This window comes from Hordeum vulgare, chromosome 3H (genome assembly GCF_904849725.1).
Source record: "Hordeum vulgare subsp. vulgare chromosome 3H, MorexV3_pseudomolecules_assembly, whole genome shotgun sequence".
In the NCBI taxonomy this organism is placed as follows: Eukaryota; Viridiplantae; Streptophyta; class Magnoliopsida; order Poales; family Poaceae; genus Hordeum; species Hordeum vulgare.
In genome coordinates this window covers 589,042,650-589,067,657 of record NC_058520.1, presented here as the reverse complement: position 1 = coordinate 589,067,657, position 25,008 = coordinate 589,042,650, and the positions used below count along the sequence as shown (strand labels likewise).

At 44.4% G+C, this 25,008-nt stretch overlaps 2 protein-coding genes across 2 annotated transcripts; both read right to left on the bottom strand.

Annotated features, from left to right (window-relative positions):
- Positions 1–3,419: 3,419 nt before the first annotated feature.
- LOC123440870 (chitinase CLP-like) lies at positions 3,420–4,889 on the bottom strand. The gene has a single exon (XM_045117413.1). It carries the CDS (start codon positions 4,856–4,858, stop codon positions 3,599–3,601), a length of 1,260 nt encoding a protein of 419 aa, XP_044973348.1. The 5' UTR covers positions 4,859–4,889; the 3' UTR covers positions 3,420–3,598.
- Positions 4,890–12,778: 7,889 nt separating this feature from the next.
- Positions 12,779–21,065, bottom strand: LOC123440869 (4-coumarate--CoA ligase-like 7). The gene is made up of 5 exons (XM_045117412.1): positions 20,006–21,065; positions 13,811–13,997; positions 13,571–13,716; positions 13,394–13,461; positions 12,779–13,287 (listed from the first exon to the last, which is right to left on the bottom strand). Exons 1-5 carry the CDS (start codon positions 21,038–21,040, stop codon positions 13,059–13,061), a joined length of 1,665 nt encoding a protein of 554 aa, XP_044973347.1. The 5' UTR covers positions 21,041–21,065; the 3' UTR covers positions 12,779–13,058.
- Between the last annotated feature and the right edge of the window lie 3,943 nt (positions 21,066–25,008).

Genomic DNA, 25,008 nt, shown 5'->3' with positions numbered 1-25,008 from the left:
TTATTTTAATTAGAATACGTGTAGATGTTGTGGAGGTCATGTTCATCACTCTTCTTAAGAAGCTTTACGGGACTATCACCGCATGGCACTTTGAAAATCCTTTTCACTACAATTTTGCCAAACTTGATGGATTTATTCATGTATTCAAAATCTTAAAGTGTGTAGTTTGTGTCCATCACAACAAACTCGATAAGCTCATGCGGTAACTTGAAGGGCTTGAAGTCCAACAAATCTCCAAAAGGGCCACTCCTTATGATACTATGTTTCACAGGTGATAACTTGTTCGCAAGATCACCTAGCCGTTTTGAATCAAACCTCGTCTTGAACCGCATAGATTCCATTTCTTCTTATTCTTCTTCTTAACCTTGTCACTCCCCTCAATCTCGCCAGAGGTGCCCGCAACAACTAGACAAAGAGAAAAAAATAACTCAATCAAAACAATAGCTAGGAACAAAAAAAAGCGCGCACACACACGGCACCTAAAAACATAATCAAGCAGTAGCTAGAAACAAAACATCGTAAAATGGTAACATATAATAAAAAACATATTCCCTCCGCTCCGAAATAAGTGACTCAAATGTGACTCAAGTTTGTATTAACGTTAGTACAAATTTGATTTACTTTTGAGTCACTTATTTTGAAAAGGGGAGTACATTACAAACACAGATCTAGCAAGCATATGTTGAAACATACATTGGCAACACTCTCTCCACCCTATTTACGCTAATGGTTCACACACTGCAGCTGACATGGAGCTACTGTAGTTTTGATGTGTGCGTGGGTTGCAGTAGAAAATTGTTGATAGCTTCCTGGAGATGGCTCTGCTGTTTTGCTCCTTATTAGACTGGTTGTAATGGGGAGTATCATATACTAGTATCATGCATATGATACTATAGTATATGATACTACATCCATAATGTGTAGTATCATAGAAAAGTTTATTTATTATCATGCATGACACATAGTAGCACAACATTTAATATGATACGGTATTATAATAGTATGAAACTCAACTCTCCCTTTCTTCATTTAATTCCATGCCACCTCATCAAATATGCCTAGTTGGCATGTATGATACTACTTATGATACTCCCATTACGACCAGCCTTAGGTAGCCAAAACGTTCGGTGAACTACATAGTGTTTTGGACGGGTCTACAATAAAAATATATTGTATTGTTTATTGGGTTTGACACTAAAAACAGGTGTAGTCTTTATCAAAATCTACAATAGAAATACCTAGGAAAAAAGATACATGTTTACAAATTTTGATTGTTTCATATAGATCAATTTGGATTTTATTTTTCCAAACAACGAGTGGGTGTAAAATGCCAGCAATTCGGCTGAGGGCGACGGAAGATCTCCGGCGAGGGGAGGCCCAATGTGAGGCTAGAGCGGGGGATGCGGAGACAAAAACCACAGAAATTGATGGCACGCGGCGGAGCTGCATCCAATAATTTATTTTGTTACAATAATCACATGTTTTTGCTGCAACCATAAAGAGGGCGGGCCAAGAGTCGGCATGATATATGCTTCTACCCGCATCGACATTTGCTGAAACCACACAAACATCCCGCTCCGCTACTCTCTCCCCGGTGTAGGAGCTACTCCCTTGGAGCGCCTCCCCGTGTGCATCCCCGGCGGCTACGCTACCCCCGACCACCGACGACCACCTCGACCACCCATGCGGGGGAGGGGAGGGGAAACAAATGGAGAGCATGAGAGGTGGTTACCTTTCGGGGGTGCCATAGCTCGGCAGAGAACCGAGATCCGTCCCGAGACGCCGCTGTCGCTTCTGATTTCCTGGCGCCACCGTCCTCGTTGCCCTCGCACGAAATGTCGCCCTCTCTGCAACCCTATGTTATCCGAACGGTTGTAGCAAGAAGTGGGCAAAGAAGGAAAAAAAACAGGTTTGTTGGACACGTGGTGATGCCATGGTCTTTAGATTGGGAGAGATCCGCATGTTGCGCATCTGGTGGAACTCGTTCCTGCCGACGCTCTATCAATAATACAGCATATGACTTTTGAAAATATCATTGTTGATGTTTATCATACTTTAATGGTTCTTATCATGATTATTGTAAGCAACTATTTAAACCCCTGAGATTGGAGGCAAGGTATGGAATGACTGATATCTACACGTCTATACCTATTAATAAAGGATGGGTGTCTTATGTACGTTATTGATCATTTTGCAAAAAAGCCCTTGTAATTTTAGGTAATCAATCCACAATACGTTTTTAAGTCAAAACAAATTGTTTTTTTATTTTTACAAGAAGCCCCTGACTTTTACAATAATAAACACGCAATCCGATTTTAGGTCACAGCGAACCTCTTTTTATTTTTGATATTTATGTTAAACAACGCACAGTCATCATATCTTTTAAACTTGAACTCTAATTTTAACATATTATATATGAAATTCGACTAGAAAAATGCGTAGAATCATAATGTAATGTAATTTTTATCTATTAGCTATTTAAAAAGAATTCTATTTAGGATGCAACCTAAATCAATGGTGCATGCTTGCTCTGCTTCATAGGGAATGAACGAGGGAAATAATTACAATGAATCAAATAAATTCATAGACATGTTGTACTTCCACCCGCCTTTGTCTTTGTACATGTCGCATGATCGAAGATGTTACGTACATACTTTCTTTGGCCAAATCAACACACGTACTTACAAACGGACTACATACTTCTTTTTTATATTGAATACACAAATAATTTTTATAGCATATACATACACTTATAAAATTTATGAAGATTGGAAGTGCATGAAGATTTATTTTCAAATTATCCAAACAATTCTTGTGATAGTTATGAAGATTAATATTGGAAATCATACATAGGATTTTATTTTGTGTTTCATCCGCTGCATGTGACGGTGACAAATATAGACTTTTGTAAATAGAGTTAATTTGTTGAAGCGGCCTCCTTAGTGTCGAACGACACCGACAGGTTGTTATCTAAGTCTGGCCGTAGGTGAACCAAAATTGAATCAAAATGAGAACAATGGCTCGGATAAAAAGTATTTACTCTTCCGTTGCAATACACGGATATGTTTGCTAGTAAAAACCTAATTTCTTGCATGCGGGCTACTTAGTAGTGTGAAAAAAAATCTCCATTCATAGCTTATTCCCCAAATCGGCCGATTCACTAGGAGGATCTGACAAATCGTTACTCAAATCTATATAACTGTGGTCAAACATTTTAAATTTTCACAAGTTTATTAAAAAGAACATCAACATCCATGATACCAAATCAATAACATTATATAGATCCACTGTAAAATATATTTTCATATTGTATTTATTTGATATTTGTATGTTGATACATTTTATATATCATGAAATTGATCAAACTTAATTACCAAGGTTTGACTTAACACAAAGCTAAATCGAGAAAGAAGAAAAGGTACTGATAATTTTGCTACTTGTTTAATTCTATGAATCTCAACCACGCACAAACAAGTGCAGTTTTGGAAAAATGACTTGCACGAAAATGTAGACTTAACAAGATCAAGGGGACTGAGCATCCAATAGTACTACTAGCTAGAGATACAGATTTATTATCACCGATCGACAACAAAAATGTCTAGCCGGCCCTAGTAAAGTTGAAGTGGCTGCACTGCGTGAAAGACGGCAGCCTGGCGAACCCGAACCGCTTCTTCTTCATGTCGAACTCCACCACGGTGTTCTCCATCTGGAACCCTCCGATGAGCACCGCCGGCGCGCTGTTGTCGCCGCCCTTCACCCCCTCCATCTGCACCAACGCCAGGCACGCCGTCCCGGGCGCCATGTCCACCATCGAGCTCAACCCGTCCCACGTCCATTTCTTCCCGCCGCCCAGCGTGAGCGTCACGTCCGGCACCAGGTACCCGTTCCGCGTGATGGCCAGCGTCCGCGTGTCGTAGCATTGCTGGAACGGCGCATATGGCTTCACCGCTTTCGCCACCGGCCCGCCCTGCTTCGCCAGGGCCTTGGTGAACGCGTCCAACACCGGGAGGAACACGTCGGAGCGGAGCATGGTGAAGGACACCCTCGTGCAGAGCACCGCGCCGCCGGTGGTGAGCGCGCCTGCCGGGAATGGCACGCGGGCGTTATCCACGGCGATGGACTTGATCGAGATGAAGTGCGCGGGGTTGCCCTTCTTGGCGACGAGCGGCGTGTAGGCCAGCTCCTTGCCGTAGTCCCTCCCCGGCTGCGCCATGAAATGGAGCGGGCCGCCGCCGAAGACGGCCACGCCGGGGTCGCTCGAGAGACCGCGGGGCAGGCAGAGGAGGAACTTGTTGGGGACCTTCTGCGCGGACGCCACCTGCGCCGGCAGCGCCAGGTCGGAGCCCGCGAGCCCCGCCACGCCCGACGCGCCCTGCGGCAGCGACTCGAGGAGTTTGCTCGGCGCGCACGCCGCGTCGCCCCGCACGTTCACCTGGCTCGCCGGGTTCTTCCCGTCGGTGGTGTTGGCGACGAACCTGGTGTGGATCAGGTCCCCGGCCGCGCACGCGCCGGTGACCGGGTTGTACGGGAAGGCCCTGCATACCTTGTGGCTGCTGTCGCAGAGCTTGTCAGCCGCGCTCTCGGTGCAGCCCGGGACGTGGTACTTGTTCGCGAGCCTGCAGGTGGCGCTCTTGCACGGGAACGCGGCCGGCAGGTGGTCGGGCGCGCACGTCGACCAGACGAGCGGGCCGGCGATGTCGACGACGAGGTTGGCGCCGTAGTGGAATGGCATGGTGTAGAGGCGTGTGGCGGGGTCCTTGGTGACCGGAGCGAGCACCGACCGAACACGCTTGCACGACGCCGGCCACGCCAGCGCGGCGAGCGAGACGGCCAGGACGAGGAGGTGGAGCCGCGCCATCTTTCTTGGTGGTGGTGTTGACTCAACTTGTGAGTGTGGCATTCAGTCGGTGGGTGCGACCTTCTTTATATACTGGAGGTGAGGCATGTGCGATCTCCCGAGTCTCGACACCGGAATTAATGGCGATTTGCCGTCGACGATGAGGAGTGTACGTAGTTAAATTGTTTCCGTCTGCCACAGTGTCGGATCTTACTGCGGCGTACACAGGAAGGCCCGATCGATGCAGAGTGAGACTGACTGACCGAGTGGAAAACCTTGGAGGGGAAGGTGCTTTCGATGCATTGACCTTCTGACAGATCGCGCCGACGAGGAGGATTCCGATGCATGCCATCAAGCAAGCATGGAGATTGAAGAATCGAGACCAACAATGAGCATCATGTTTGCAGATTTTGACATAAACACGATTGATTCGGCGGAAATGTTTTCATACTCTTCATTCTCAACTTATTATTACTTGCAAAATGGCCCGTTCGTTGTCACGGAAGAAAAAAAACATAATCTTCAATGATGGTGACCACATTATGTTCACATATCATCGCTTGATTTAGAAATTTTGTGCACAAATGCAAGAAAATGTTTCTTCTTTTAAATTTATTTACAAGTTGAAGCAATCTTTACATTTTCAAAAAATATATATCATGGTTGTCAAAAAAATTGGTAACTCAAAGATTTATTCTGAATTTCAAGATTTTTTTTTAGAAAACTTACAATAATAATCCGATACATCCAACTGTTAATTCTTCAAAATTCACACAGGTATATTGTCACAAAGACTTAGAAGCACTAATATTTACCTACATATATTAGATCTTTCGTGAACAATTTTACAAATATGGGAACAATTTTAAAATCGAGAATATTTTTTACAATTTACAAACATTTACTAAAAATCGTGAATATTTTTTATATTTCGAACGGGTTTCAATATTTCCTTTTGAATTGGCGACCAATTCAAGAAAAGACGAACATAATTTTTGATGTTGGAGGATTTTATTTTAAATTCACAAACATTTTTTGAAACGCATGAAGTTTTTCTGAATAAACAAACATTTTTATAAATCAGTAATATATTTATTAAATTCATGGACATTATTTTGGAATTTGCAAAAAAATATAAAAATCCGGCGCTTTTTTTGACTCCTATTTCTAATTCAAAATAAAAATTCGTCAGCATTTTAATTCAAAATTCCTATTTTTTAATATGCAAAAGTTTTTGTAATTCTAAATTATTTAAATTATAAATAAACAAAAATGGAACGGAAAATTTTAGATAAAAAAAGAAACTATTAAAACAGGCATTAGCTATTTTCAAAATTTTAGGACATTGTTTAAATGCATTAACATATTTTGAATTAGAAAGCAATTTGTTAAATGCCTTTAATAATTTTTAATACATGGAATTGTATTTGAGACCATGGACTTTTCTTATTGTACAAACATTTTTCTAAAATTGCAAATATTTTATTGTATATGCGAGCATTTTTTACAAAACTCCGAGCAGTTTTTGAAGTCATGAACATTTTAATTTTTTAAATATGTTGATTTATAATTTTCAGTTTATTAAAATTTTAGAGATTATTTGAAGTTCTAAATTATTTAAAATAAAAAAATAAAACGGAACTGAAAATAAATAAATAAACGGAACTAGAAGCAAGTTCCTGTGCATGGGGCGGCCCATAAGGTGTGCTAGATATTCTGCCAGCGTGCAGAGCGTAATATAGGAGGTTTTTACATGGGCCGACCCAGTCCAAGATTGTTCGCTTTGTGAAACGTTTTCTATTACTTACCGGTGGCATGGTGGGTAATTTATGCAAACTTTAGGGGTAATTTCCAAGACGGACGACCAGAAACCGTATTTGCTTTATTATTAGGAAAAGATGAAAAGGCAATTTCTTTTGAATTCGTCACGAAGGAGTAATCCCCATATCTATCTTGAACTCAATTTCAATAGAAATGGGTCAGGTAATGTGGAAAACCGGGTCGGAAACTAAGAGTTTATGTGAGATACCAGATCGAAAACCAGGCAATACATCTTGCTGAAAGCAAGAACCACACAAAACACAAAATGCTCCAAGTAAAAATTAGAAGCTAAGGTGAGGATGAACAACCTATGAGCATCTTCAATAAAAGATGCAAATTTGGAGATGTAAATCAGGAGATGTAAAAATTTATATCTCTGAAAGATGCTTTTTACATCTCAAAAAAGAGTAAACTCCAACATATGATCTATATTGAAGATGTAAAAGAGGAACTCCAATAGATGATGCAAAATGGAGATGTAAAAACTAGAGGACGGCGTCCAAATCGGGGCAGCGATAGTGGGGATGGTGGTGGCACGACGCGATTCGGGGCGGCGATGTCGGTGTAGCATCGGGCCGGTAGCAGCTGGGCGTGGGGGACGGTGGAGGAGCGTCGGAGAGGCGACGGGGTGGTGAATCGGGACAACAGCGGCGAGGATCGTGTCGGCGAAGTAGCGATAGAGGAGCGGTGATTCAAGGTAGAGAGAGGAGGAGGAGCGACGTAGGGACGGCGGAGGAGCGTCGGAGGAGCGAAGGGAGCTCGGTGATGTGGGCGGCCGGCTTCGCGTGGTGGGAAGAAGCCGGAGGCGGGTGGCCGTCGGGCGGGCGGTGTGGCGTGCCTCCCCTACGTACATCAATGGGTCGATGCTATGAACAAGCCCAGCCCCTCCACGCCCGCATCGTGCAAGCAATTTTGGCAGCCAGACCTTCGGCGAAGGCAGTTGGGCGATTGGCGTGCAGCTGCAGTTTTTACATCTCTAGTAGGTGGAGATGCAAATTTGCACTGCGGGGTGTTGTAGTTTACGTCTTCGGAAGGCAGAGATGTAAATCTTTTTGCATCTACATCATGTATTGAAAAGAAGTTTTTGGTCCTTGAAGATGCAAAAATTAGTTGTTTCTGCATCAACTTCTTCTATTAGAGATGCTCTAAGCATGTAGGCGGTTGGGGTGCAACACTGGTTACAAGAGAGCACTTGCAGAAGAGGGACATTGTCGATGCTCGTACAAGATGTCGGAGCACAACACATAAGCAACTCCTTGCAAGGACACACAAATAGGGCACCAGCTGAAGCAACATTCAACCACATACATGGAGAAAACAAGAAATCAACAAGAAGTAGCTACACCATCCTTGACTCATTGACATGTACAGGAGGATACACAATTCTCCATCAAAAGGGTGATCATCGCCCATGTGACGCAGCGACATGAGTGACATGACCTTTAATAGTGCCTCTTGCGAAAGCATTTCCAATCGATGAGGAGCATTTTCCTAATAGGTAGTGTAAAATAAGGGCGCACACATGATACGTCTCCAACGTATCTATAATTTATGAAGTATTCATGCAATGTTTATCAAAATTCTACATCGTTTTGGTATGATTTGATTAGAACTAACCAGACTGACGCTGCTTTCAGCAGAACTACGGTGGTGTTGTTTTTTGTGCAGAAATAAAAGTTCTTCAAATGCAATGAAACTTTTTGACGACTTTTTATATAAGAAAAGAGCCCTAGAAAGCTTCGAGTAAGGACCAGAAGATGCTTAGGGTGCCACACAACACCGGGGCGCCCCTCCCCCTTGGTCATGGACTGATGTTGTGTGGGCCCCCTAAGGCCCCCCTTCGCTTGAAACCAACGCCAAAAATTCACATATATATATAGAAACCTGAGATGGCTAACCAAGAACTTGGACTCCGCCGCCGCACACCTTTGTATCCTCCAAAGACCAAGCTGGACTCTATTCTGGCACCCTGTAGGAGGGGGAAATCATCACCGGAGGCCATCTTCATCATCCCGACGGCCACCATGACAAGGAGGGAGTAGTACACCCTCGAGGCTAGGGGTATGTACTAGTAGCTATGTGTTTGGTCTCTCTCCTATGATCTTGAGATGTCACGAACTTGATGTATTGCGGGCTTTGTTAATATAGATGGATCATATGATGTTTCCCCCTCTCTACCTTTGTTGTGATGAATTGAATCTTTTCCCTTTGAAGTTTTGTCTTGTCGGATTGAATATTCAGATTTGAGAACACATGATATATGTTTTGGCACTCAACTTGCAGATTCCCGAGATGACATTGGGGTAATCTATGCATAGGGGTTGATGCACGTTTTCATTATCTTTTCTCCGATAGAAACTTTGGGATCTCCTTGTAGTTCTTTGTGTGGATTGAATATTATGATTATGAAGTTGTTTGATACATGTCGTAGGATCAACTCATGGATACTTGTGGTGACATTTGAGTATCTCGGTGAGATTAGAGTTGGTGATGTGTGTCATATGGTGCTATTTTTGTACGAACTCTAGGGTTGTTTGTGACACTTATAGGAATAGCCCAATAGATCGATTAGAAAAAATAGCTTTGAGGTGGTTTCGTACCCTACAAACAATTTCTATCTTATGTTCTCCGCTAATAGGAATTTGAGAGTGATTCTTTCTTGCACTTTGAGGGATAATCATATGATCCAGTTCTGTTAGCATTGTTGAGATATTGCACTAGTGAGAGTATGTATCCTAGGCATCATTTTCTATCATTTCAATACCGTTTGTGGTCCATTTTATTATTTACTACCTTGCTTTTTTTTTGTCCGCACTACAAAAACTCATATCTACTATCCATACTACACTTTTATCATCATCTCTTCGCCAAACTAGTGCACCGATACAATTTCCCATTGTATTGGGTGTGTTGGGGACACAAGAGATTTCTTGTATTTGATTGCACGATTGCTTTAGAGAGACTATCTTCATCATACGTCTCCCATGGATTGATAAACCTTAGGTCATTCACTTGAGGGAAAATTGATATTGTCCTACAAAGTTTTACGCTTGGAGGCCCAACATGTGTCTACAACAACAAGTTGTGTATTAAACATCAAGCTCTTTTCTGTCGCTGTTGCCGGGGAGGTGAGTGCTTGAAGGTATATCTTTAGATCTTTCAATCGAGTTTTTTAGTTTCCTGTTTTATCACTAGTTGGTTGTATAAAAGAAAACAAAAAATAGAATTGAAGTTGCATGAAATGATTTACCTTTATGATGTCTTTCTTGAAATTAAGGATTCTGAAAATTGTGCTCAATTGATTGAAGAAGAATTCTATAAAATGTTTAATTTGAATGATTAGCATGATTGCAATGTTGTTAGTATGCTTTCTATGAATATCCATGATGCCGATGATGTGCAAAGCCACAAGCTTGGGGATGCTATGTTTGATGAAGATGATATTTTTAGTCCCCCAAGTTTTGATGAGAAAATTTATTATGATGAAAGCATGCCTCCTATTTATGACGATTATTGTGATTACATGTATGCTATAAAGAATAGTGATGAAACTTGTCATCATGATTTTTATTTTCAATTGGATTATGTCAATCAAGTTTCTCATGATAGTTATTTTGTTGAGTTTGCTCCCACTATTATTGATGAGAAGAAATTTTCTTGTGTAGAGAGTAATATTTTTTCTATGCTTGTGGATCATGAAAATAATGCTTTATGTGATGGTTATATTGATGAATTCATTCATGATGCTACTGAAAATTATTATGAGAGAGGAACATATGCTTTTACTATGAAATTGTTGAGAAACCATTGGCTGAAAATGATGAGGATGAGAGTGAAGGACTAAAGGAGGGGAGAAAATTAGCTACTCGTGGCCACCTTCTAATGAGAGTAATTATTTAACTCATATATTGTGTGGATGCTTGTGGATCATGAACATAATGCCTTATGTGATGGTTATATTGGTGAATTCATTCATGATGCTACTGAAAATTATTATGAGAGAGGAACATATGCTTTTTACTATGAAATTGTTGAGAAATCATTGGCTGAAAAAGATGAGGATGAGAGTGAAGGACTACAGGAGGGGAGAAAATTAGCTACTCGTGGCCACCTTCTAATGAGAGTAATTATTTAACTCATATATTGTGTGGATACTATCCATTGTTACTGGAGGATGAAAATTATGATGTTGAAATTTATGAACATTATATATCCCTTTTGGATGACTTTGATTCTTATGACTACGACGCCCCTCGAAAAGATACTTATCTCTATAAAATTGCTATTATTCCTTATGATAAAATGTAATTGTTAATGTTGCACCCACACTTGCTAGTTCTGTCAGCTCAGGCCTGGAAACCTGAGCAAGGGCCTCATGATACCCCTAGGACATGCTTCCATCTCCTCCTAGTGCCCCTGTCTTTATATTGGTATGAAACATAAGGAAATAATAATCAAGTATTTTTTATTTTGCCACCATCTCCTGTTCTGTGATGTTCCAATCTGGAGGCTTGTTACGGTATTCTGTCGGAGGAGAATCCATCTCCGAAGCCTTCTTCATCGACATTGTTGTAACCATGACCATGTGTGACTAATCCTTCTTGGACCATCAGTAGAAAAAGAAATACTTAAAATGAACAAAAAGAAGAAAACGGAAACAACATAGAAACAAAGAAAGTTCATAAAAAATGATCAAATAAAATGAACTATAAAATTACGCAAAGACATCTAAAAGCGAAGCAAACACAGAAAAGTCCCCGAAAAATCTATCAACACTATGAAAATATGAAACTAAACAAAAAAATGAATAAAAACAAAGAAAACCGCTCGCGTGAGAAAGTGGGCTGGACTAGAATTGAGATCTCGATTCGCAAGTCGGGCTACGTGTTGTGTCACTATTTCATGGCCTACCTGTAGAATTGAGATATCGGTTATGGAAAGGGACAGCAAAAGCTATATCTCGCTTACTACAAGTGCTCCTCCCGTCTCTCATGGGGATTTGTCCTCGCGTTCTGGCTTGTGAGCCGGCCCATTATCATCGGTTTATTTCGGTCTATTGTGTTCGTTCATGGTTTTCTTCTATATTTTCTGTGTGACTTTATTCTTCGATTCCATTTTTTGTGTATAGTTTTCTTTTTTATTTATTGTTTTATATTTTCTTTGGTATATGTATTGTTTTATCGGTTTTCTCGTTTCCTTTTCTTCTCTTTCTTTTTGGTTTCCAATTTTTTCCTTGATTTTTTTGCGATGTTTTTTCCGGTTTTCTTGTTTCTTTTACTCTTTGGTTTTATTTTGTTTATTTGTTTGGTTTTCCTTTTATTCTATATTTTATTTAATTTTCTTAGGTTTTCAATTTCCTTCTTAGTGTTCATCTGTTTTCTTTGTTTTTGTACTGTTTTTTCCTTGGTTTTTTCTTTGTTTCCTCACGGGGTTTGATGCCTTTCTTCAAGTTTTACAGTTTTCTACATTTCTATAGTTTTTATTTCATTTCTTCAGTTTTCACTGTTTTCTTTGTTTTTTCTTCAACATATGTCTATATTTTTCATACACATTTGTACATCTTTAGTATACATCAGGAAAAAATAAATATATTTAACATTTTTGAAATACATGATTAACATTTTATTGAAACAATATGTTTCATAACTATTTTTTGTTACACAATATACATTATTTATATATAGGAAACATTTTTAATACATGTTTAACACTTTCTAAATATATGATTAACATTTAGTTATACATGATCAACATATTTAAAATTTATGTTTTATGTTTTATGTTCAATTTTTTTACTACATGTTCTACATTTTTTATATACCACAAGAACATTTTTTTCGTACATGTTTACCATTTTTTAAATAGAAGATTAACAATTCGTCAAATATTTTCTATTTTTTATTGGAAGCTGTCGCGCACTTTATTCAAATCAAATGACAGCTACATCCTGAACAAGTGTTCAGCTAAAAGAAAACTAGGGGGCTCACCATCGCAGTATATTACAGATTTTGAATCATAAACATTTCTGTCTCGAACAATATATGGACAACGATCACTGAATCAATTTAGTCTGCAATCTGTGATTCCATATATCAGTCTCTCCATCTGCCTAGGCAGTAGGTCGTCTTAGTTTCGAAGTATAAATAAATTTTAGTAGGTGTAAAAACTCGTAAGCATATACAACTAGGTGAAGAAAAATAAATTTTAGACGGCCGGCACTACATGGTTTGAACATTAAGTTTGAGCAGTCCAGGGTTGGAATCATGTAAGTACATATACAACGACGGGACGGAACGTAACGTCAATTTCCATCCATTTTATTGCATCGGTTTAGGACCGTGTGTGACGACATTATTGCAAGACTTCTTTTTGCCCACTGCAAGCTGCAACACACACTTCATCAGAGTCTGGACGCAGGGCAAGACCGCATATGGGCTGACAACTGCCTCCTCAAGATCTTTCCGGCCGGCGATTTCGGAATGGAGTCGACGAACAGCACCTTGCGCACCTTCTTGTACGGCGCGACCTGCTTCGCTACGTGCTCCATGACCTGTGCCTCAGTGACCTTGCTCCCGGGTTGCCTCACCACGAGCGCCATGGGTACCTCTCCTGCCTCTTCGTGAGGATAACTGCAAATTCATGCAAACGTCAGTACTGCAGGAGTTGGTTCATCGTGCATACGGTATCGCTCGATCGTAAACTTCAGAAGGTATATATGGGTTGCAGCGGACTTACGGCATAACTGCGGCATCGACGATCCCTGGCAAAGATTGCAGGACAAGCTCCAGCTCTGCAGGTGCGACCTGCAGTATTCTGTTTATATTAGGACCACGCATCAATCATGCATGCGAGACAAATTATTGCTGCATGAGAAATTGAGAATAACCCGTTGCTCACGAGCCAAGAGCAGACCTGATAGGCCTTGTACTTGATGAGCTCCTTGAGCCTGTCCACCACGAACAGAAACCCGTCCTGATCAATGTAGCAAAGGTCGCCGGTCTTCAGCCAGCCTTCCGAATCGAAAGCGGCCGCGTTCGCCTCGTCGTCACCTATGTAGCCTGCGCAGCCAGACACAGATACATAAGTGCAGCGTCGTAACAATCTGCGCGCCTGAAATAACCAACTGATGAGGGAGATGTTCGTGAGGTTAACCTGTCATGATGGCAGGGCCTCTCACCCACAGCTCCCCCTTCTGCCCCACCGACAAGGGCTCTCCGGTGACCATGTCGACGATCTTCGCCACAACGTTGAGGGAGATGCGGCCGGCGGAGCCTATGCGGGAGCACTCGTCCCGGTCCATCATCAAGGATATGCCCCCAGCCTCTGTTGAGCCATAACCCTGAACCAGATTCACGGGTATATTTTTTTATCACATATGCAACGCACATTTGGTTCGTCTAATATATGGTCAAAGTTTAATTTTCAAGTGCGTGCGAGCATTATTCATTGGAATTGAGAGAGTATCTATTTCGATGTCAAGAGTTGGCTTGCCGATATGTAGGCAAGCAAATAAAAATAACTGTCACTTGCCAAAAATCGTGGAAATATCCGTTCCGCCGTTGAGGCAGACCAAAATACAACATATTTTCAGGACTCTGCCTCACAAGGTTTTCGCCATAACAAAATTGCGGTATTGGAGCACAATGGCCTGGAATTATTCTCCCCCAATGAAAAGGCATCCATCCTCAATTCCTTTGTTTTGACAAATACTGGCTATGCTACCTTCTTCTCGGCTGATACTTGGATCACCCCTAAACCTTTAGCCATTATATACCCCTACCTTTACTGCCACTCCATAAACCCTACCATTTTAGTGACTCCGATCATGCTGGATGGAGTACTAACTAACCTGCGGAATCGCCTTACTAATGTTTGCTTCAAACGAGCTTGTGGATGTGTTGTCTTTGTTGGAGGACTTTCTCCCCAATGATGCTACTGATGATAGGTTCCTCTTGCACGGCACGCCCTTCTCCTCCAGACAAGCCTACTCCACCATCACCGATACGGATGACAGCGACCCCTTCGCCGACCTTATTTGGTCATCCGAGGTTCTTCCGATCAAGGTCAAGATTTTTGGATGGCTTCTCTTCAAGGATCGGCTCAACACCAAACACAATCTCCTCAAGAAAATGATCACCAACGATTCCATCTGTCCTCGATGTGCTGCACTGGTGGAGGATGCCGGCATGCCGCTCACCTATTTGTTTTCTGCCCAATTGCAGTGAACATATGGGATGTCCTATAGCTAGACGCTCCACCCTCGCTTACTGCAATTTTGGATATTGCCTCGCCGACATTTTTCTCCTATGACATTTTGCCGTCGGTCTCGGTGTCTATTTTGTGGAAAATATTGGACTCTAGGAATGTCCGTGTTTTTTGCAGTGAGGACCACATGGCTGGGACTACGATTCTGAATCTCGTAAATTATTTCTTCCTCAAGACTTCCAGATTCGCACATAAAAAAGATGAATGCCCTGTTTACCTGCGCGCTAGCGCACTCTTGTAACCTCGCCTTTGGCACTTGGAGTAATGTATTCATTGTTGGAATTATGCCCTAGAGGCAATAATAAATATAGTTATTATTATAATTCTTGTATCAAGATAATCGTTTATTATCCATGCTATAATTGTATTGAATGAAGACTCATTTACATGTGTGGATACATAGACAAAACACTGTCCCTAGCAAGCCTCTAGTTGGCTAGCCAGTTGATCAAAGATAGTCAGTGTCTTCTGATTATGAACAAGGTGTTGTTGCTTGATAACTGGATCACGTCATTAGGAGAATCACGTGATGGACTAGTCCCAAACTAATAGACGTAGCATGTTGATCGTGTCATTTTGTTGCTACTGTTTTCTGCGTGTCAAGTATTTGTTCCTATGACCATGAGATCATATAACTCACTAACACCGGAGGAATACTTTGTGTGTATCAAACGTCGCAACGTAACTGGGTGACTATAAAGATGCTCTACAGGTATCTCCGAAGGTGTTCGTTGAGTTAGTATGGATCAAGACCGGATTTGTCACTCCGTGTGACGGAGAGGTATCTCGGGGCCCACTCGGTAATACAACATCACACACAAGCCTTGCAAGCAATGTAACTTAGTGTAAGTTGCGGGATCTTGTATTACGGAACGAGTAAAGAGACTTGCCGGTAAACGAGATTGAAATAGGTATGCGGATACTGACGATCGAATCTCGGGCAAGTAACATACCGAAGGACAAAGGGAATGACATACGGGATTATACGAATCCTTGGCACTGAGGTTCAAACGATAAGATCTTCGTAGAATATGTAGGATCCAATATGGGCATCCAGGTCCCGCTATTGGATATTGACCGAGGAGTCTCTCGGGTCATGTCTACATAGTTCTCGAACCCGCAGGGTCTGCACACTTAAGGTTCGACGTTGTTTTATGCGTATTTGAGTTATATGGTTGGTTACCGAATGTTGTTCGGAGTCCCAGATGAGATCACGGACGTCACGAGGGTTTCCGGAATGGTCCGGAAACGAAGATTGATATATAGGATGACCTCATTTGATTACCGGAAGGTTTTTGGAGTTACCGGGAATGTACCGGGAGTTCACCGGAGGGGGGGGGGGGGGCAACCCACCCTGGGGAAGTCCATAGGCCTTGAGGGTGGCGCACCAGCCCTTAGTGGGCTGGTGGGACAGCCCAAAAGGGCTCTATGCGCATTGGAAGAAAAATCAAAGAGAAAAAAAAGGAGGAGGTGGGAAAGGAAAGAAGGACTCCACCCACCAAACCAAGTAGGACTCGGTTTGGGGGGAGTCCTTCCCCCCTTTGGCTCGGTCGACCCCCTTGGGGCTCCTTGAGCCCCAAGGCAAGGTCCCCCTCTCCCACCTATATATACGGAGGTTTTAGGGCTGATTTGAGACGACTTTTCCACGGCAGCCCGACCACATACCTCCACGGTATTTCCTCTAGATCGCGTTTTTGCGGAGCTCGGGCGGAGCCCTGCTGAGACGAGATCATCACCAACCTCCGGAGCGCCGTCACGCTGCCGGAGAACTCTTCTACCTCTCCGTCTCTCTTGCTGGATCAAGAAGGCCGAGATCATCGTCGAGCTGTACGTGTGTTGAACGCGGAGGTGCCGTCCGTTCGGCACTAGATCGTGGGACTGATCGCGGGATAGTTCGCGGGGCGGATCGAGGGACGTGAGGACGTTCCACTACATCAACCGCGTTCACTAACGCTTCTGCTGTACGGTCTACAAGGGTACGTAGATCACTCATCCCCTCTCGTAGATGGACATCACCATGATAGGTCTTCGTGCGCGTAGGAAAATTTTTGTTTCCCATGCGACGTTCCCCAACCTTCATGTGGGCCTCCCCCCCCCCCACCCCACCCTCCCCTGCCCCGGCGCGTACCATTATTAAAAAAAAAACCACCACTAGGATGAAGCCATCTCTCTTTGGCAACCTCCCTATACTAGTCAATTTTTGGCCAGTTTTAGATTTACCTATATTTTGGCTAAGCTTGGTTGGTTTGATCTAGAGTTTCGGAATGTTGACTACCAGAATTTTGGATAATCTAGAGTTTCGGAATGCTGACTACCAGAATTTTGGCTACCAACCAAGAATGTTCATAGTTGCTCGTTCAAAAAAAAAAATGTTCATAGTTGTTGATTGATTGTTCATGTCCTCACTAAATCTCCACATGTAAGGGCCTTTGGCTACTTATCTAAAACAAAATTGTTTCCTTAGCAAGAGCTTCATTACAGCATGTAAAATTTAGTGATAGACATATGCCACCAGACATGTTTGATCAGCTAACTTAGTTGGACGAGATATTGAATGATAAAGGTTATGACACTTTTCTTTTTCTTTTTGTGGTGGGGTATTATGGTGATTCATAATTGGTACTGACACCTTTTCACATATCTCACCAGACGATGTTTGACAAGCTGAAATCTCCGATGGCCTTTTCGATATTTGATTCAAACCATATATAGTAGAATGTCTGCACACAAATAGTGGACACTTCATGACTTCCACTCGTTCCGTTACCTGACCCTTGGCAGGTAGGGTAAAATCTTCCCTTTAAACTTCACTCGCGAGCCAGCGGATCGGTCCCCGCTCTGCTTGCCGCTCCGGCCAGCTGGTGGCAGGGAGGATAATCCCGGTTCCTCGGTTCTGTTTCCCGCTTCGGCGGTCGGTGGTAGGGAGAAGAATCCCGGTGCCTCCGCTCCGGCGTAGATTCCTGACGTATTCTTGCAGCGGTGAGGTTAGGATTTCTCGTCATGTGACAGGCCGGTCTTGGTGTTAGGTACTTCCGATCTATCCAAGAGTTCAACGGCGATGATTGCCGTTCCAGGACGCTCCTCCTTGGGGAACATGCATAAAGACTTTTCCAGCTTTCATTGACAAGGTCAAGCCGACTTCAGTATGGAAGCAGCGGCAGTGGCACGTCGGCGGCTCATTATGGAAACAGTAACGGTCATTCCGTTGTCTTGGAATCTTCATGTGATTTTTATTATGTTTGAGATGCTTCGTACTTTCGACGAACCTTTATAACAAATATAACCCTTTCAGATAGTTCATCATTTTGTAGTTGGTTAGAGTCTCATGGCTTTTCATAATAGGGAATCTTCATAGGATGACGGGACATTCATGATTTGGTGAAGATTTCTCTTAGACTGCTTGTCTCATCATTTTAGTCCCCTTTGGATATTTACCATCCTCGCCTTCCGTGTAGTGGTCACGGTCGTCCTGGCTCTGGGTCTCATCGTGGTCGAAGCCCGTGTCACCAACGTGGCCCTCGAAGATGATATTCTCGATATTGAATGATTCACCGGGTCATCATCCATTGACGGTGGCATTGCATCGAACTGTTGGCAGGCGTCCGGGCTGTTGCCGGCAAGGATCTCCCACGGTTGCTTCCTTTGGCCCAGGTGGATGACCTGCCAGCCATAGGTGTGGCATTGACGCCGATGGCGATGGGCGCGGGCGTCCGGGCTGTTGCCGGCAAGGATCTCCCACGGTTGCTTCCTTTGGCCCCAGGTGGATGACCTGCCAGCCATAGGTGTGGCATTGATGCCGATGGCGATGGGCGCGGGCGTGGCCATCACGAGCACACTTGCTTCTGGCGAGTCGTCACCGGGAAAGGTGGAGAAGCGGGTGGTTGCTTGTGGTTTCTCATGAAAGTCGGGCGTGTGCAGCGTGATGGATGTACATGTTGACTCTGCCCATGGTTGCAGCGGTGGCACCATTGCCGAACCCTACCAGTAAAAGGGCATGCTATGTGACCTCGGCATGGATGACCTGATTGTCCGCGATGAATTCCTCCTGTTGAGTGGCGGCGGCGATAGTGGCCGTGTTGGCGGCTTCGAGCTTGTCGGGATGCACCTTCCTCCGGTAAGCCGTCTTGGTCGATTGTACGGTCCATTGCGTCGGCGTCAACTCCATCTTTGATTTGGTTTCCTTTTGGCCGATGGTGTGGGGCTTGTCGACAGTAGATGCGAGGCCAACGGGGGGCGACGGGATTTGGCACATCGGCCATGGCGAGCATGAGGGAGGGTGAGGGGAGTGGACAGCAGGGTTTTGGACAAAAAGGTAAAAAAATGAGGTGGATGTACCACTGGATGTGGTACGCCCGGGCGAGCGTCGCGCGCGTCACCTTGTTAGCGCCAATGCAACCCGGGCCCAAAGTTAGGCCTGAAACGGATGATCACCGGACAAAAAGTGAATACTTATCCGTTTACGTCGATGCGTTGAGTCATAATTTATGTCCGCTTTGATTTCCAAACTTACGCGCGGATAAAATTCGTCCCTTCTGTTGCATTTAGTTTTCGTTGTAGAGACATAAATGAAAAACGGCATGCACATACTTCCTCCGTCACGGTTTAGAAGACACAGTTAGACTTGCGTGCATTTTCAAAATAGACAAAGATTAAGGCACGTTGCATTTACTCCTAGCAGCTAAGAGTAATGCTACACCTACAAAGGCTTACGTAAAGATTTTACGTACAAACTGATGTGTAAGATTGTGATTGGTAATTGAGGGATGAGGGGCCCCACCCACTGAAAATCAGGGAGGGAGAGAAGAGTTAGTTTGGAAGGTTAAGTAAACCTTTGTAAGTTTTTGTATGTCTAGCATTATTGAGCAGCTAATTAGGAGTACTCCGTTGTACTATTTTTATATGCATGCGTAGTGTGAATGCTATTTTCTTAACTCATTTCACAACCAATCAATAACCACCTAGGTCGTAGAGAATTTGCATGCACGCATTCTAAACCGGAGGAAGTACTATGTGTTGCTAATTGTTCCTAGTGATGACGGGATATATTTTTATTAATAGAAGATGTGATGTGGAAACACTAACCATGCACAGATCCACGTGGGGGAACCGCCGCAGGAACTGCTCCGCCACCGATCCCGGCAGAGGGGCGCCGCCGCAGATCACCCGCAGCAGACTCGACAGCCGACAACCACCGTCCTTTGCCATCCCCAGCACCACGGGAGGCGCCGCCGTTATCTCCGTCACCTCCCACCGCCGCGCTGCCTCCAGCATTCCCCTCAACCCCGCCCGCGCGGCCGGGCCCGTCATCACAACAATGGTAGACCCCTGCGCCAGCCCGTTGAGCGTGAAGAAGAAACCCATGGAGTGGAACATGGGGGCGCCCATCAGAGTCCTCTCGTTGGCCTTCCCCGACTTGACGTGCAGGGCGTGGAACCCCGCCGCCCTCGCGATGAAGCTCCGGTGCGGCACCGCCGCCGCCTTCACCCGCCCCGTCGTGCCGGAGGAGTAGAGGATCGTCGCTGTCGCTGACTGGCGCACTGCTCCGGCGTGCAGCGGCTCCGACTGGTTCTCCACATCCACATGGTTGCTGCTGCGCAAGAGGGAGCGGAAGTGCGGGGAGTCGAGGAGGATGGCGGGGAGGCCGGCGGGGAGCTTGGCGGCGGTGGAGGCGACAGCGAAGGCGACGGACGCGCCAGACAGGGAGACGAGGCGGGACACCTCGCCGGCGGTGAGGGCCGGGTTGGCCGGGGACACGACCACGCCGGCGGCAAGGAGCGCGAAGTAGAGCACGGGCACGTCGAGCCGCGCGGGGGCGAGGACGAAGGCCACGTCGCCGCGGCCGAGCGGTAGCACGCGCGTACGCAGAGCGCCAACGAGCGTGCGCACCTGGGACAGGAACGCCGGGTAGGAGATGGCCTCGCTGGTGGCGGCGTCGAGGAGCGCGGGGTGGGCGGGCAGAGGGGACGGCAGCAGCGACAGCGCAAAGGCCGGGAACGTGAGTGGGACGTCCGCTGGCGGCAGCGGCAGCGGCAACGGCGCGCGGAGGCTGAGGAACGACTTGGTTGTCGGGCAGTAGCCGGTGCGGGCGTCCATGGCGGCGTGGGCGCTGGACGGCATTCTCGACTGGGGAAGTCGTTGGTCGAGAGTGAGGCCAGTAAGTGGGTGTGCGGGGCACGGGCACAAAGGTTGGTGGAGGCAGGCTGTCTCAGTTGAAAGGATTGTCCTTTGTCCTGTGTGTTGCTGCAGGCAGCGGCAATCGACTAAATTTTGGCGACCTAAAGTAAAGTACTTTTATTTGTGTCGGAACTCGGAACCAACATTGGTTTTCCACATGTTCAAAAACACATGCTCAAAAATAGACGCAGTGTAACATGTTAAACATCTATAGGGAAATATGTTTCATATTTGACAAATGCACGTTGACAAAATTTGTGAACAATTTATAAGCACGCGGAAATTTATCATTTTTCATACGGGGGAACATTTTTAAGCATTATGAATATAAATTTCATATTTCATGAACATATTTTAGTACGACACTTATTTTTCAAAAATTATAAGAACAAAGTTTTACATTGGATAAACAAATCTTTAAACCTGTGAATACTTTTCTAAATGCCATAATTTTTTCTCATTGTATAAACTTTTTTGTATAGTTTATATGAACTAATGTTTACATTTCAGGAAAAAATAGTTAAAAATTATGTATTTTACACTAGGGAGTAGAGAAAATGGAAACGTGTGTAATTTACACTAGCCCTCTTTTTTCTTATCGATGTTATATTAGTCGCTACCTTTTTCTAAGCGAAGCATGTCGCTAAGGGGGAGACGCGTGGACTCAGATCATGTTCCTAGCTAGCCTGGCCCAGTACCCTTGTGTTGGAGGCGATGCACCATTAGAAATCACTACAGGCGGGAATTAGATAATCCCCATATGAACTTGGTTTGCTTCGAATAATAATCTGGTAAAAAAAAACCGACTACAATCTAATACTCCATGTGGGGAAATTTCTCCTTTAGAAAGCCCATACATGGGGAAAACCTAGAGTTGTTGGAAAGTCTAAAAGCTAGGTAAAAAAAGGTGTAAGAAAATCTAGATGTATGGAGGCAAATACCAAATTAAATGGATGTTGACTGTTGACACAAGTTTTTTCTGTCAAATCTGTATATTCTTTTCTTGTTAAATCCGATGTTAGCTTCTCACAAAAATGAATTTGGAAAATCAAGATTCATGCTAAGATTAAAGTATTCCTTTGGTTGCTAAGATTAAATCATGATAAGACGCAGCTCCATAAAGCACAGATCCACATATAAATTCAATTACAACTGACAAAAAAAGTTGGTATAGCTCACACAACAACCAGCCAGAATATTCACAAAGATGAGTAAACTACAACAAGACAAGATTGGCTACCTGCTTCAACAGGCGGGTGGACGACGAGGCAGATGGGGTTTTGGTCGAGGAGGTGGCGGTGCCCTTGGCATTAGGTCGGGAGATTCTGGTCATCAGGGAGTAGGGTTTGAGGAGGAGGAGGCGCCCTTGACACTGGGGAGATGAACTCGGTGTCCGGTATGCCCTGCTGGTGGAGATAGACTCCAGCGTCCCGAGTCCTCTTTACTGGACAGCGGCGGCGGATCTCATGAACATCGGTGGTGGAAGGGTACGAGGGCATAGGGGGCGAGACGAGGGCAGTCAGGGGCGATTGGATTTGAAGAATGACGGGGGGTTAGGATGGGATTTGATTCATACACCATGTCAATCATCTAGAATCGTGGAATGAATTCCGATGGTCAATTCTGGAACAACCAAATTTGTCATTTAGGAAATTGAAAAATGAAATCCACGATTCCAAGCCCAAATGATGGGAGCCAAACGAGCTGGAAACTTTCTTCCATACTTGTCGGTATGTACACGGAATGCATCAGGTTTTTCTCCAGCAAAAAAAAAAAAAAGGAATGCATCAGGTTTTCCTCGTAACATTATCAAAAAATTTACCGCAACCTTCAGGGGTCATATTATAGCACATTTGCACACTATTTTGAACCGGGACAATTTTGCCCTTTTAAAAGGCTAGAAAATTAATTAATGAATTTAAAATAGGAAACCAACTACAAATTTTGGCCAAATTTAAGCATAACATTTTGAATGGCGTCTGTCCAGCTTATAAAAAGTCTGAAGGAGAGATAATGTAAAAAATGGACATCTCTGTGGAAGTCCAAGCTTTTCGGTGGATAACCTGATAACCTGACAAGGGCAACTTCCAATGTCGGTCATCAACGAATCTTTGGTGATGTCCATTTGATGATGAAGTTGCCCTTATCATCAAGGCCCACAAAGTAGCCGCTGGTCGTCAACATTGTTAGAAATAAATTAATTAGATTAATTAAAGGGTTAATCCTCACTATGTCGGTTGCTACTTGTAGCAACTCCCTCTTTGTAAGAGCCTTGTACCAGGGGTATATATACTCCCAATCCATCAATGAAAGCAACGTTTCCATCATTTTATCCGCTCTCTCGTTTTTACATTCCACACGTTATCAGCACTTGCTTTACCGACATAGACAAGAAAAAAGGCCGACAGAGAAGAAGAAAAGGTAAGAACATGGCAGGAGAGAGCCTGCCATCCCTTGCTTTTGCCTTCGCTCGCTACATCCAGCGGAAAAGCCGTCGCCATCGTTTTCCTCGCACTCATCACCAGGCTGCACGACGCCGTCATGGACTTGGCGTCACGAGTAGCCCTCGTCGTCGCTTCTTCGCCAGGAACCACCACCAGAACCGTCGCCGTGGCTATGCCCGGCGAGGCAACCACCCACTACATGCCCAGCGCGTACGGGCGCACCACCGCGGCTTCCGTCGCCGACGCCATCAGACGAACTACCGCACCTCTTCCCCCCCAGGATATGGCCCCGTCTCGGATCTGCCGTCCTCGACGCCGGCAGCAGCAGAAACAGGCGGTTACCCCGCTGTTCCCGATCTGAACGGTGCCATCAAGATGGAAGAAGAAGGAGAGGGCCAGGGCTCGTCGTCGACGCCGCCTCCACCATCACCGTCGACTCCGCCCCCGCCTTCAGCACCGCCCCTCCCTCCCACGCCTCCACCAGAGGCGCGCTGCATCCTGCGGCAGTACGCCGCGTCCATGGCACTGAACCGTGCTGCAGTCTGGGGCGCATGGTCGCCGGCGGCCCTCGGCCTCACCGGCGCCCCTGGGGCGAGCAGCAGCGGCGGTGGCCGTGCGGCAGCGCGGGGAACACCCCGCCTCCCTTGAAGACGCTGCCATGGGGAGAGGAGGGCTGGCGTGGTGAGATGGTGAGCCAGAATCGATGGGAATGGGAGTGGTGGCGCTATGGGGAAACCCTGATGCGTGGCTGCCCTTGCTCCCTTATCTACTGGTGCGGCGCGTGGCTTACCAGGCCACGTTTCCTCTCGAGAAGGCTTGCCAGGCCACCTTTCATCTCCAAAAGGCCTACAAGCCATGATTCCTCTCCAAAAGGCATACACGCCAGGAAATAAAATGACTATTAGTTGTGTTTTAATCATAGTATTACTATGCTGCAACTACTATATTGCACTGCAGCTTGTTCCTTTTATTTCAGTGTGATATCTTATTGTATTAAGAACCTCTGCTTATCATATTCACTTGGTATTGTATTGTACGTTTGAATACTTAGATTGTATATCGTCTAAAATAAAGTCTCAGACTATGTGTACATATTCTATATAATTGCCTCAACATTTTTCATTTTTTTTAGAATATGTAGTTTTCAAGTACAATTTTTTTAATTCAATTTTTTGGGATCACAAGGTAGATGAGGCATCTACTGCATTTTGCAGATTATCCTCATCGCTGAAAGATCTACATTTTGCCTTCGTTATTTTGGCAAAGTGACTATCTTCGAGTGCTCTCCCGAATATGCGAATTAATGTGACTACCTTGAATTTTTACAAATCACAAGGTAATTGTGTGATCTACTGCATAATTTGCAGATTATCCACTCTTGCTGAGAGGTCTACATCTAGTCTTTTGACAAGATGACTACTTTCAAAGTGTTTTTGTAAAATAAAGTATGACACAAGGTAATGGACT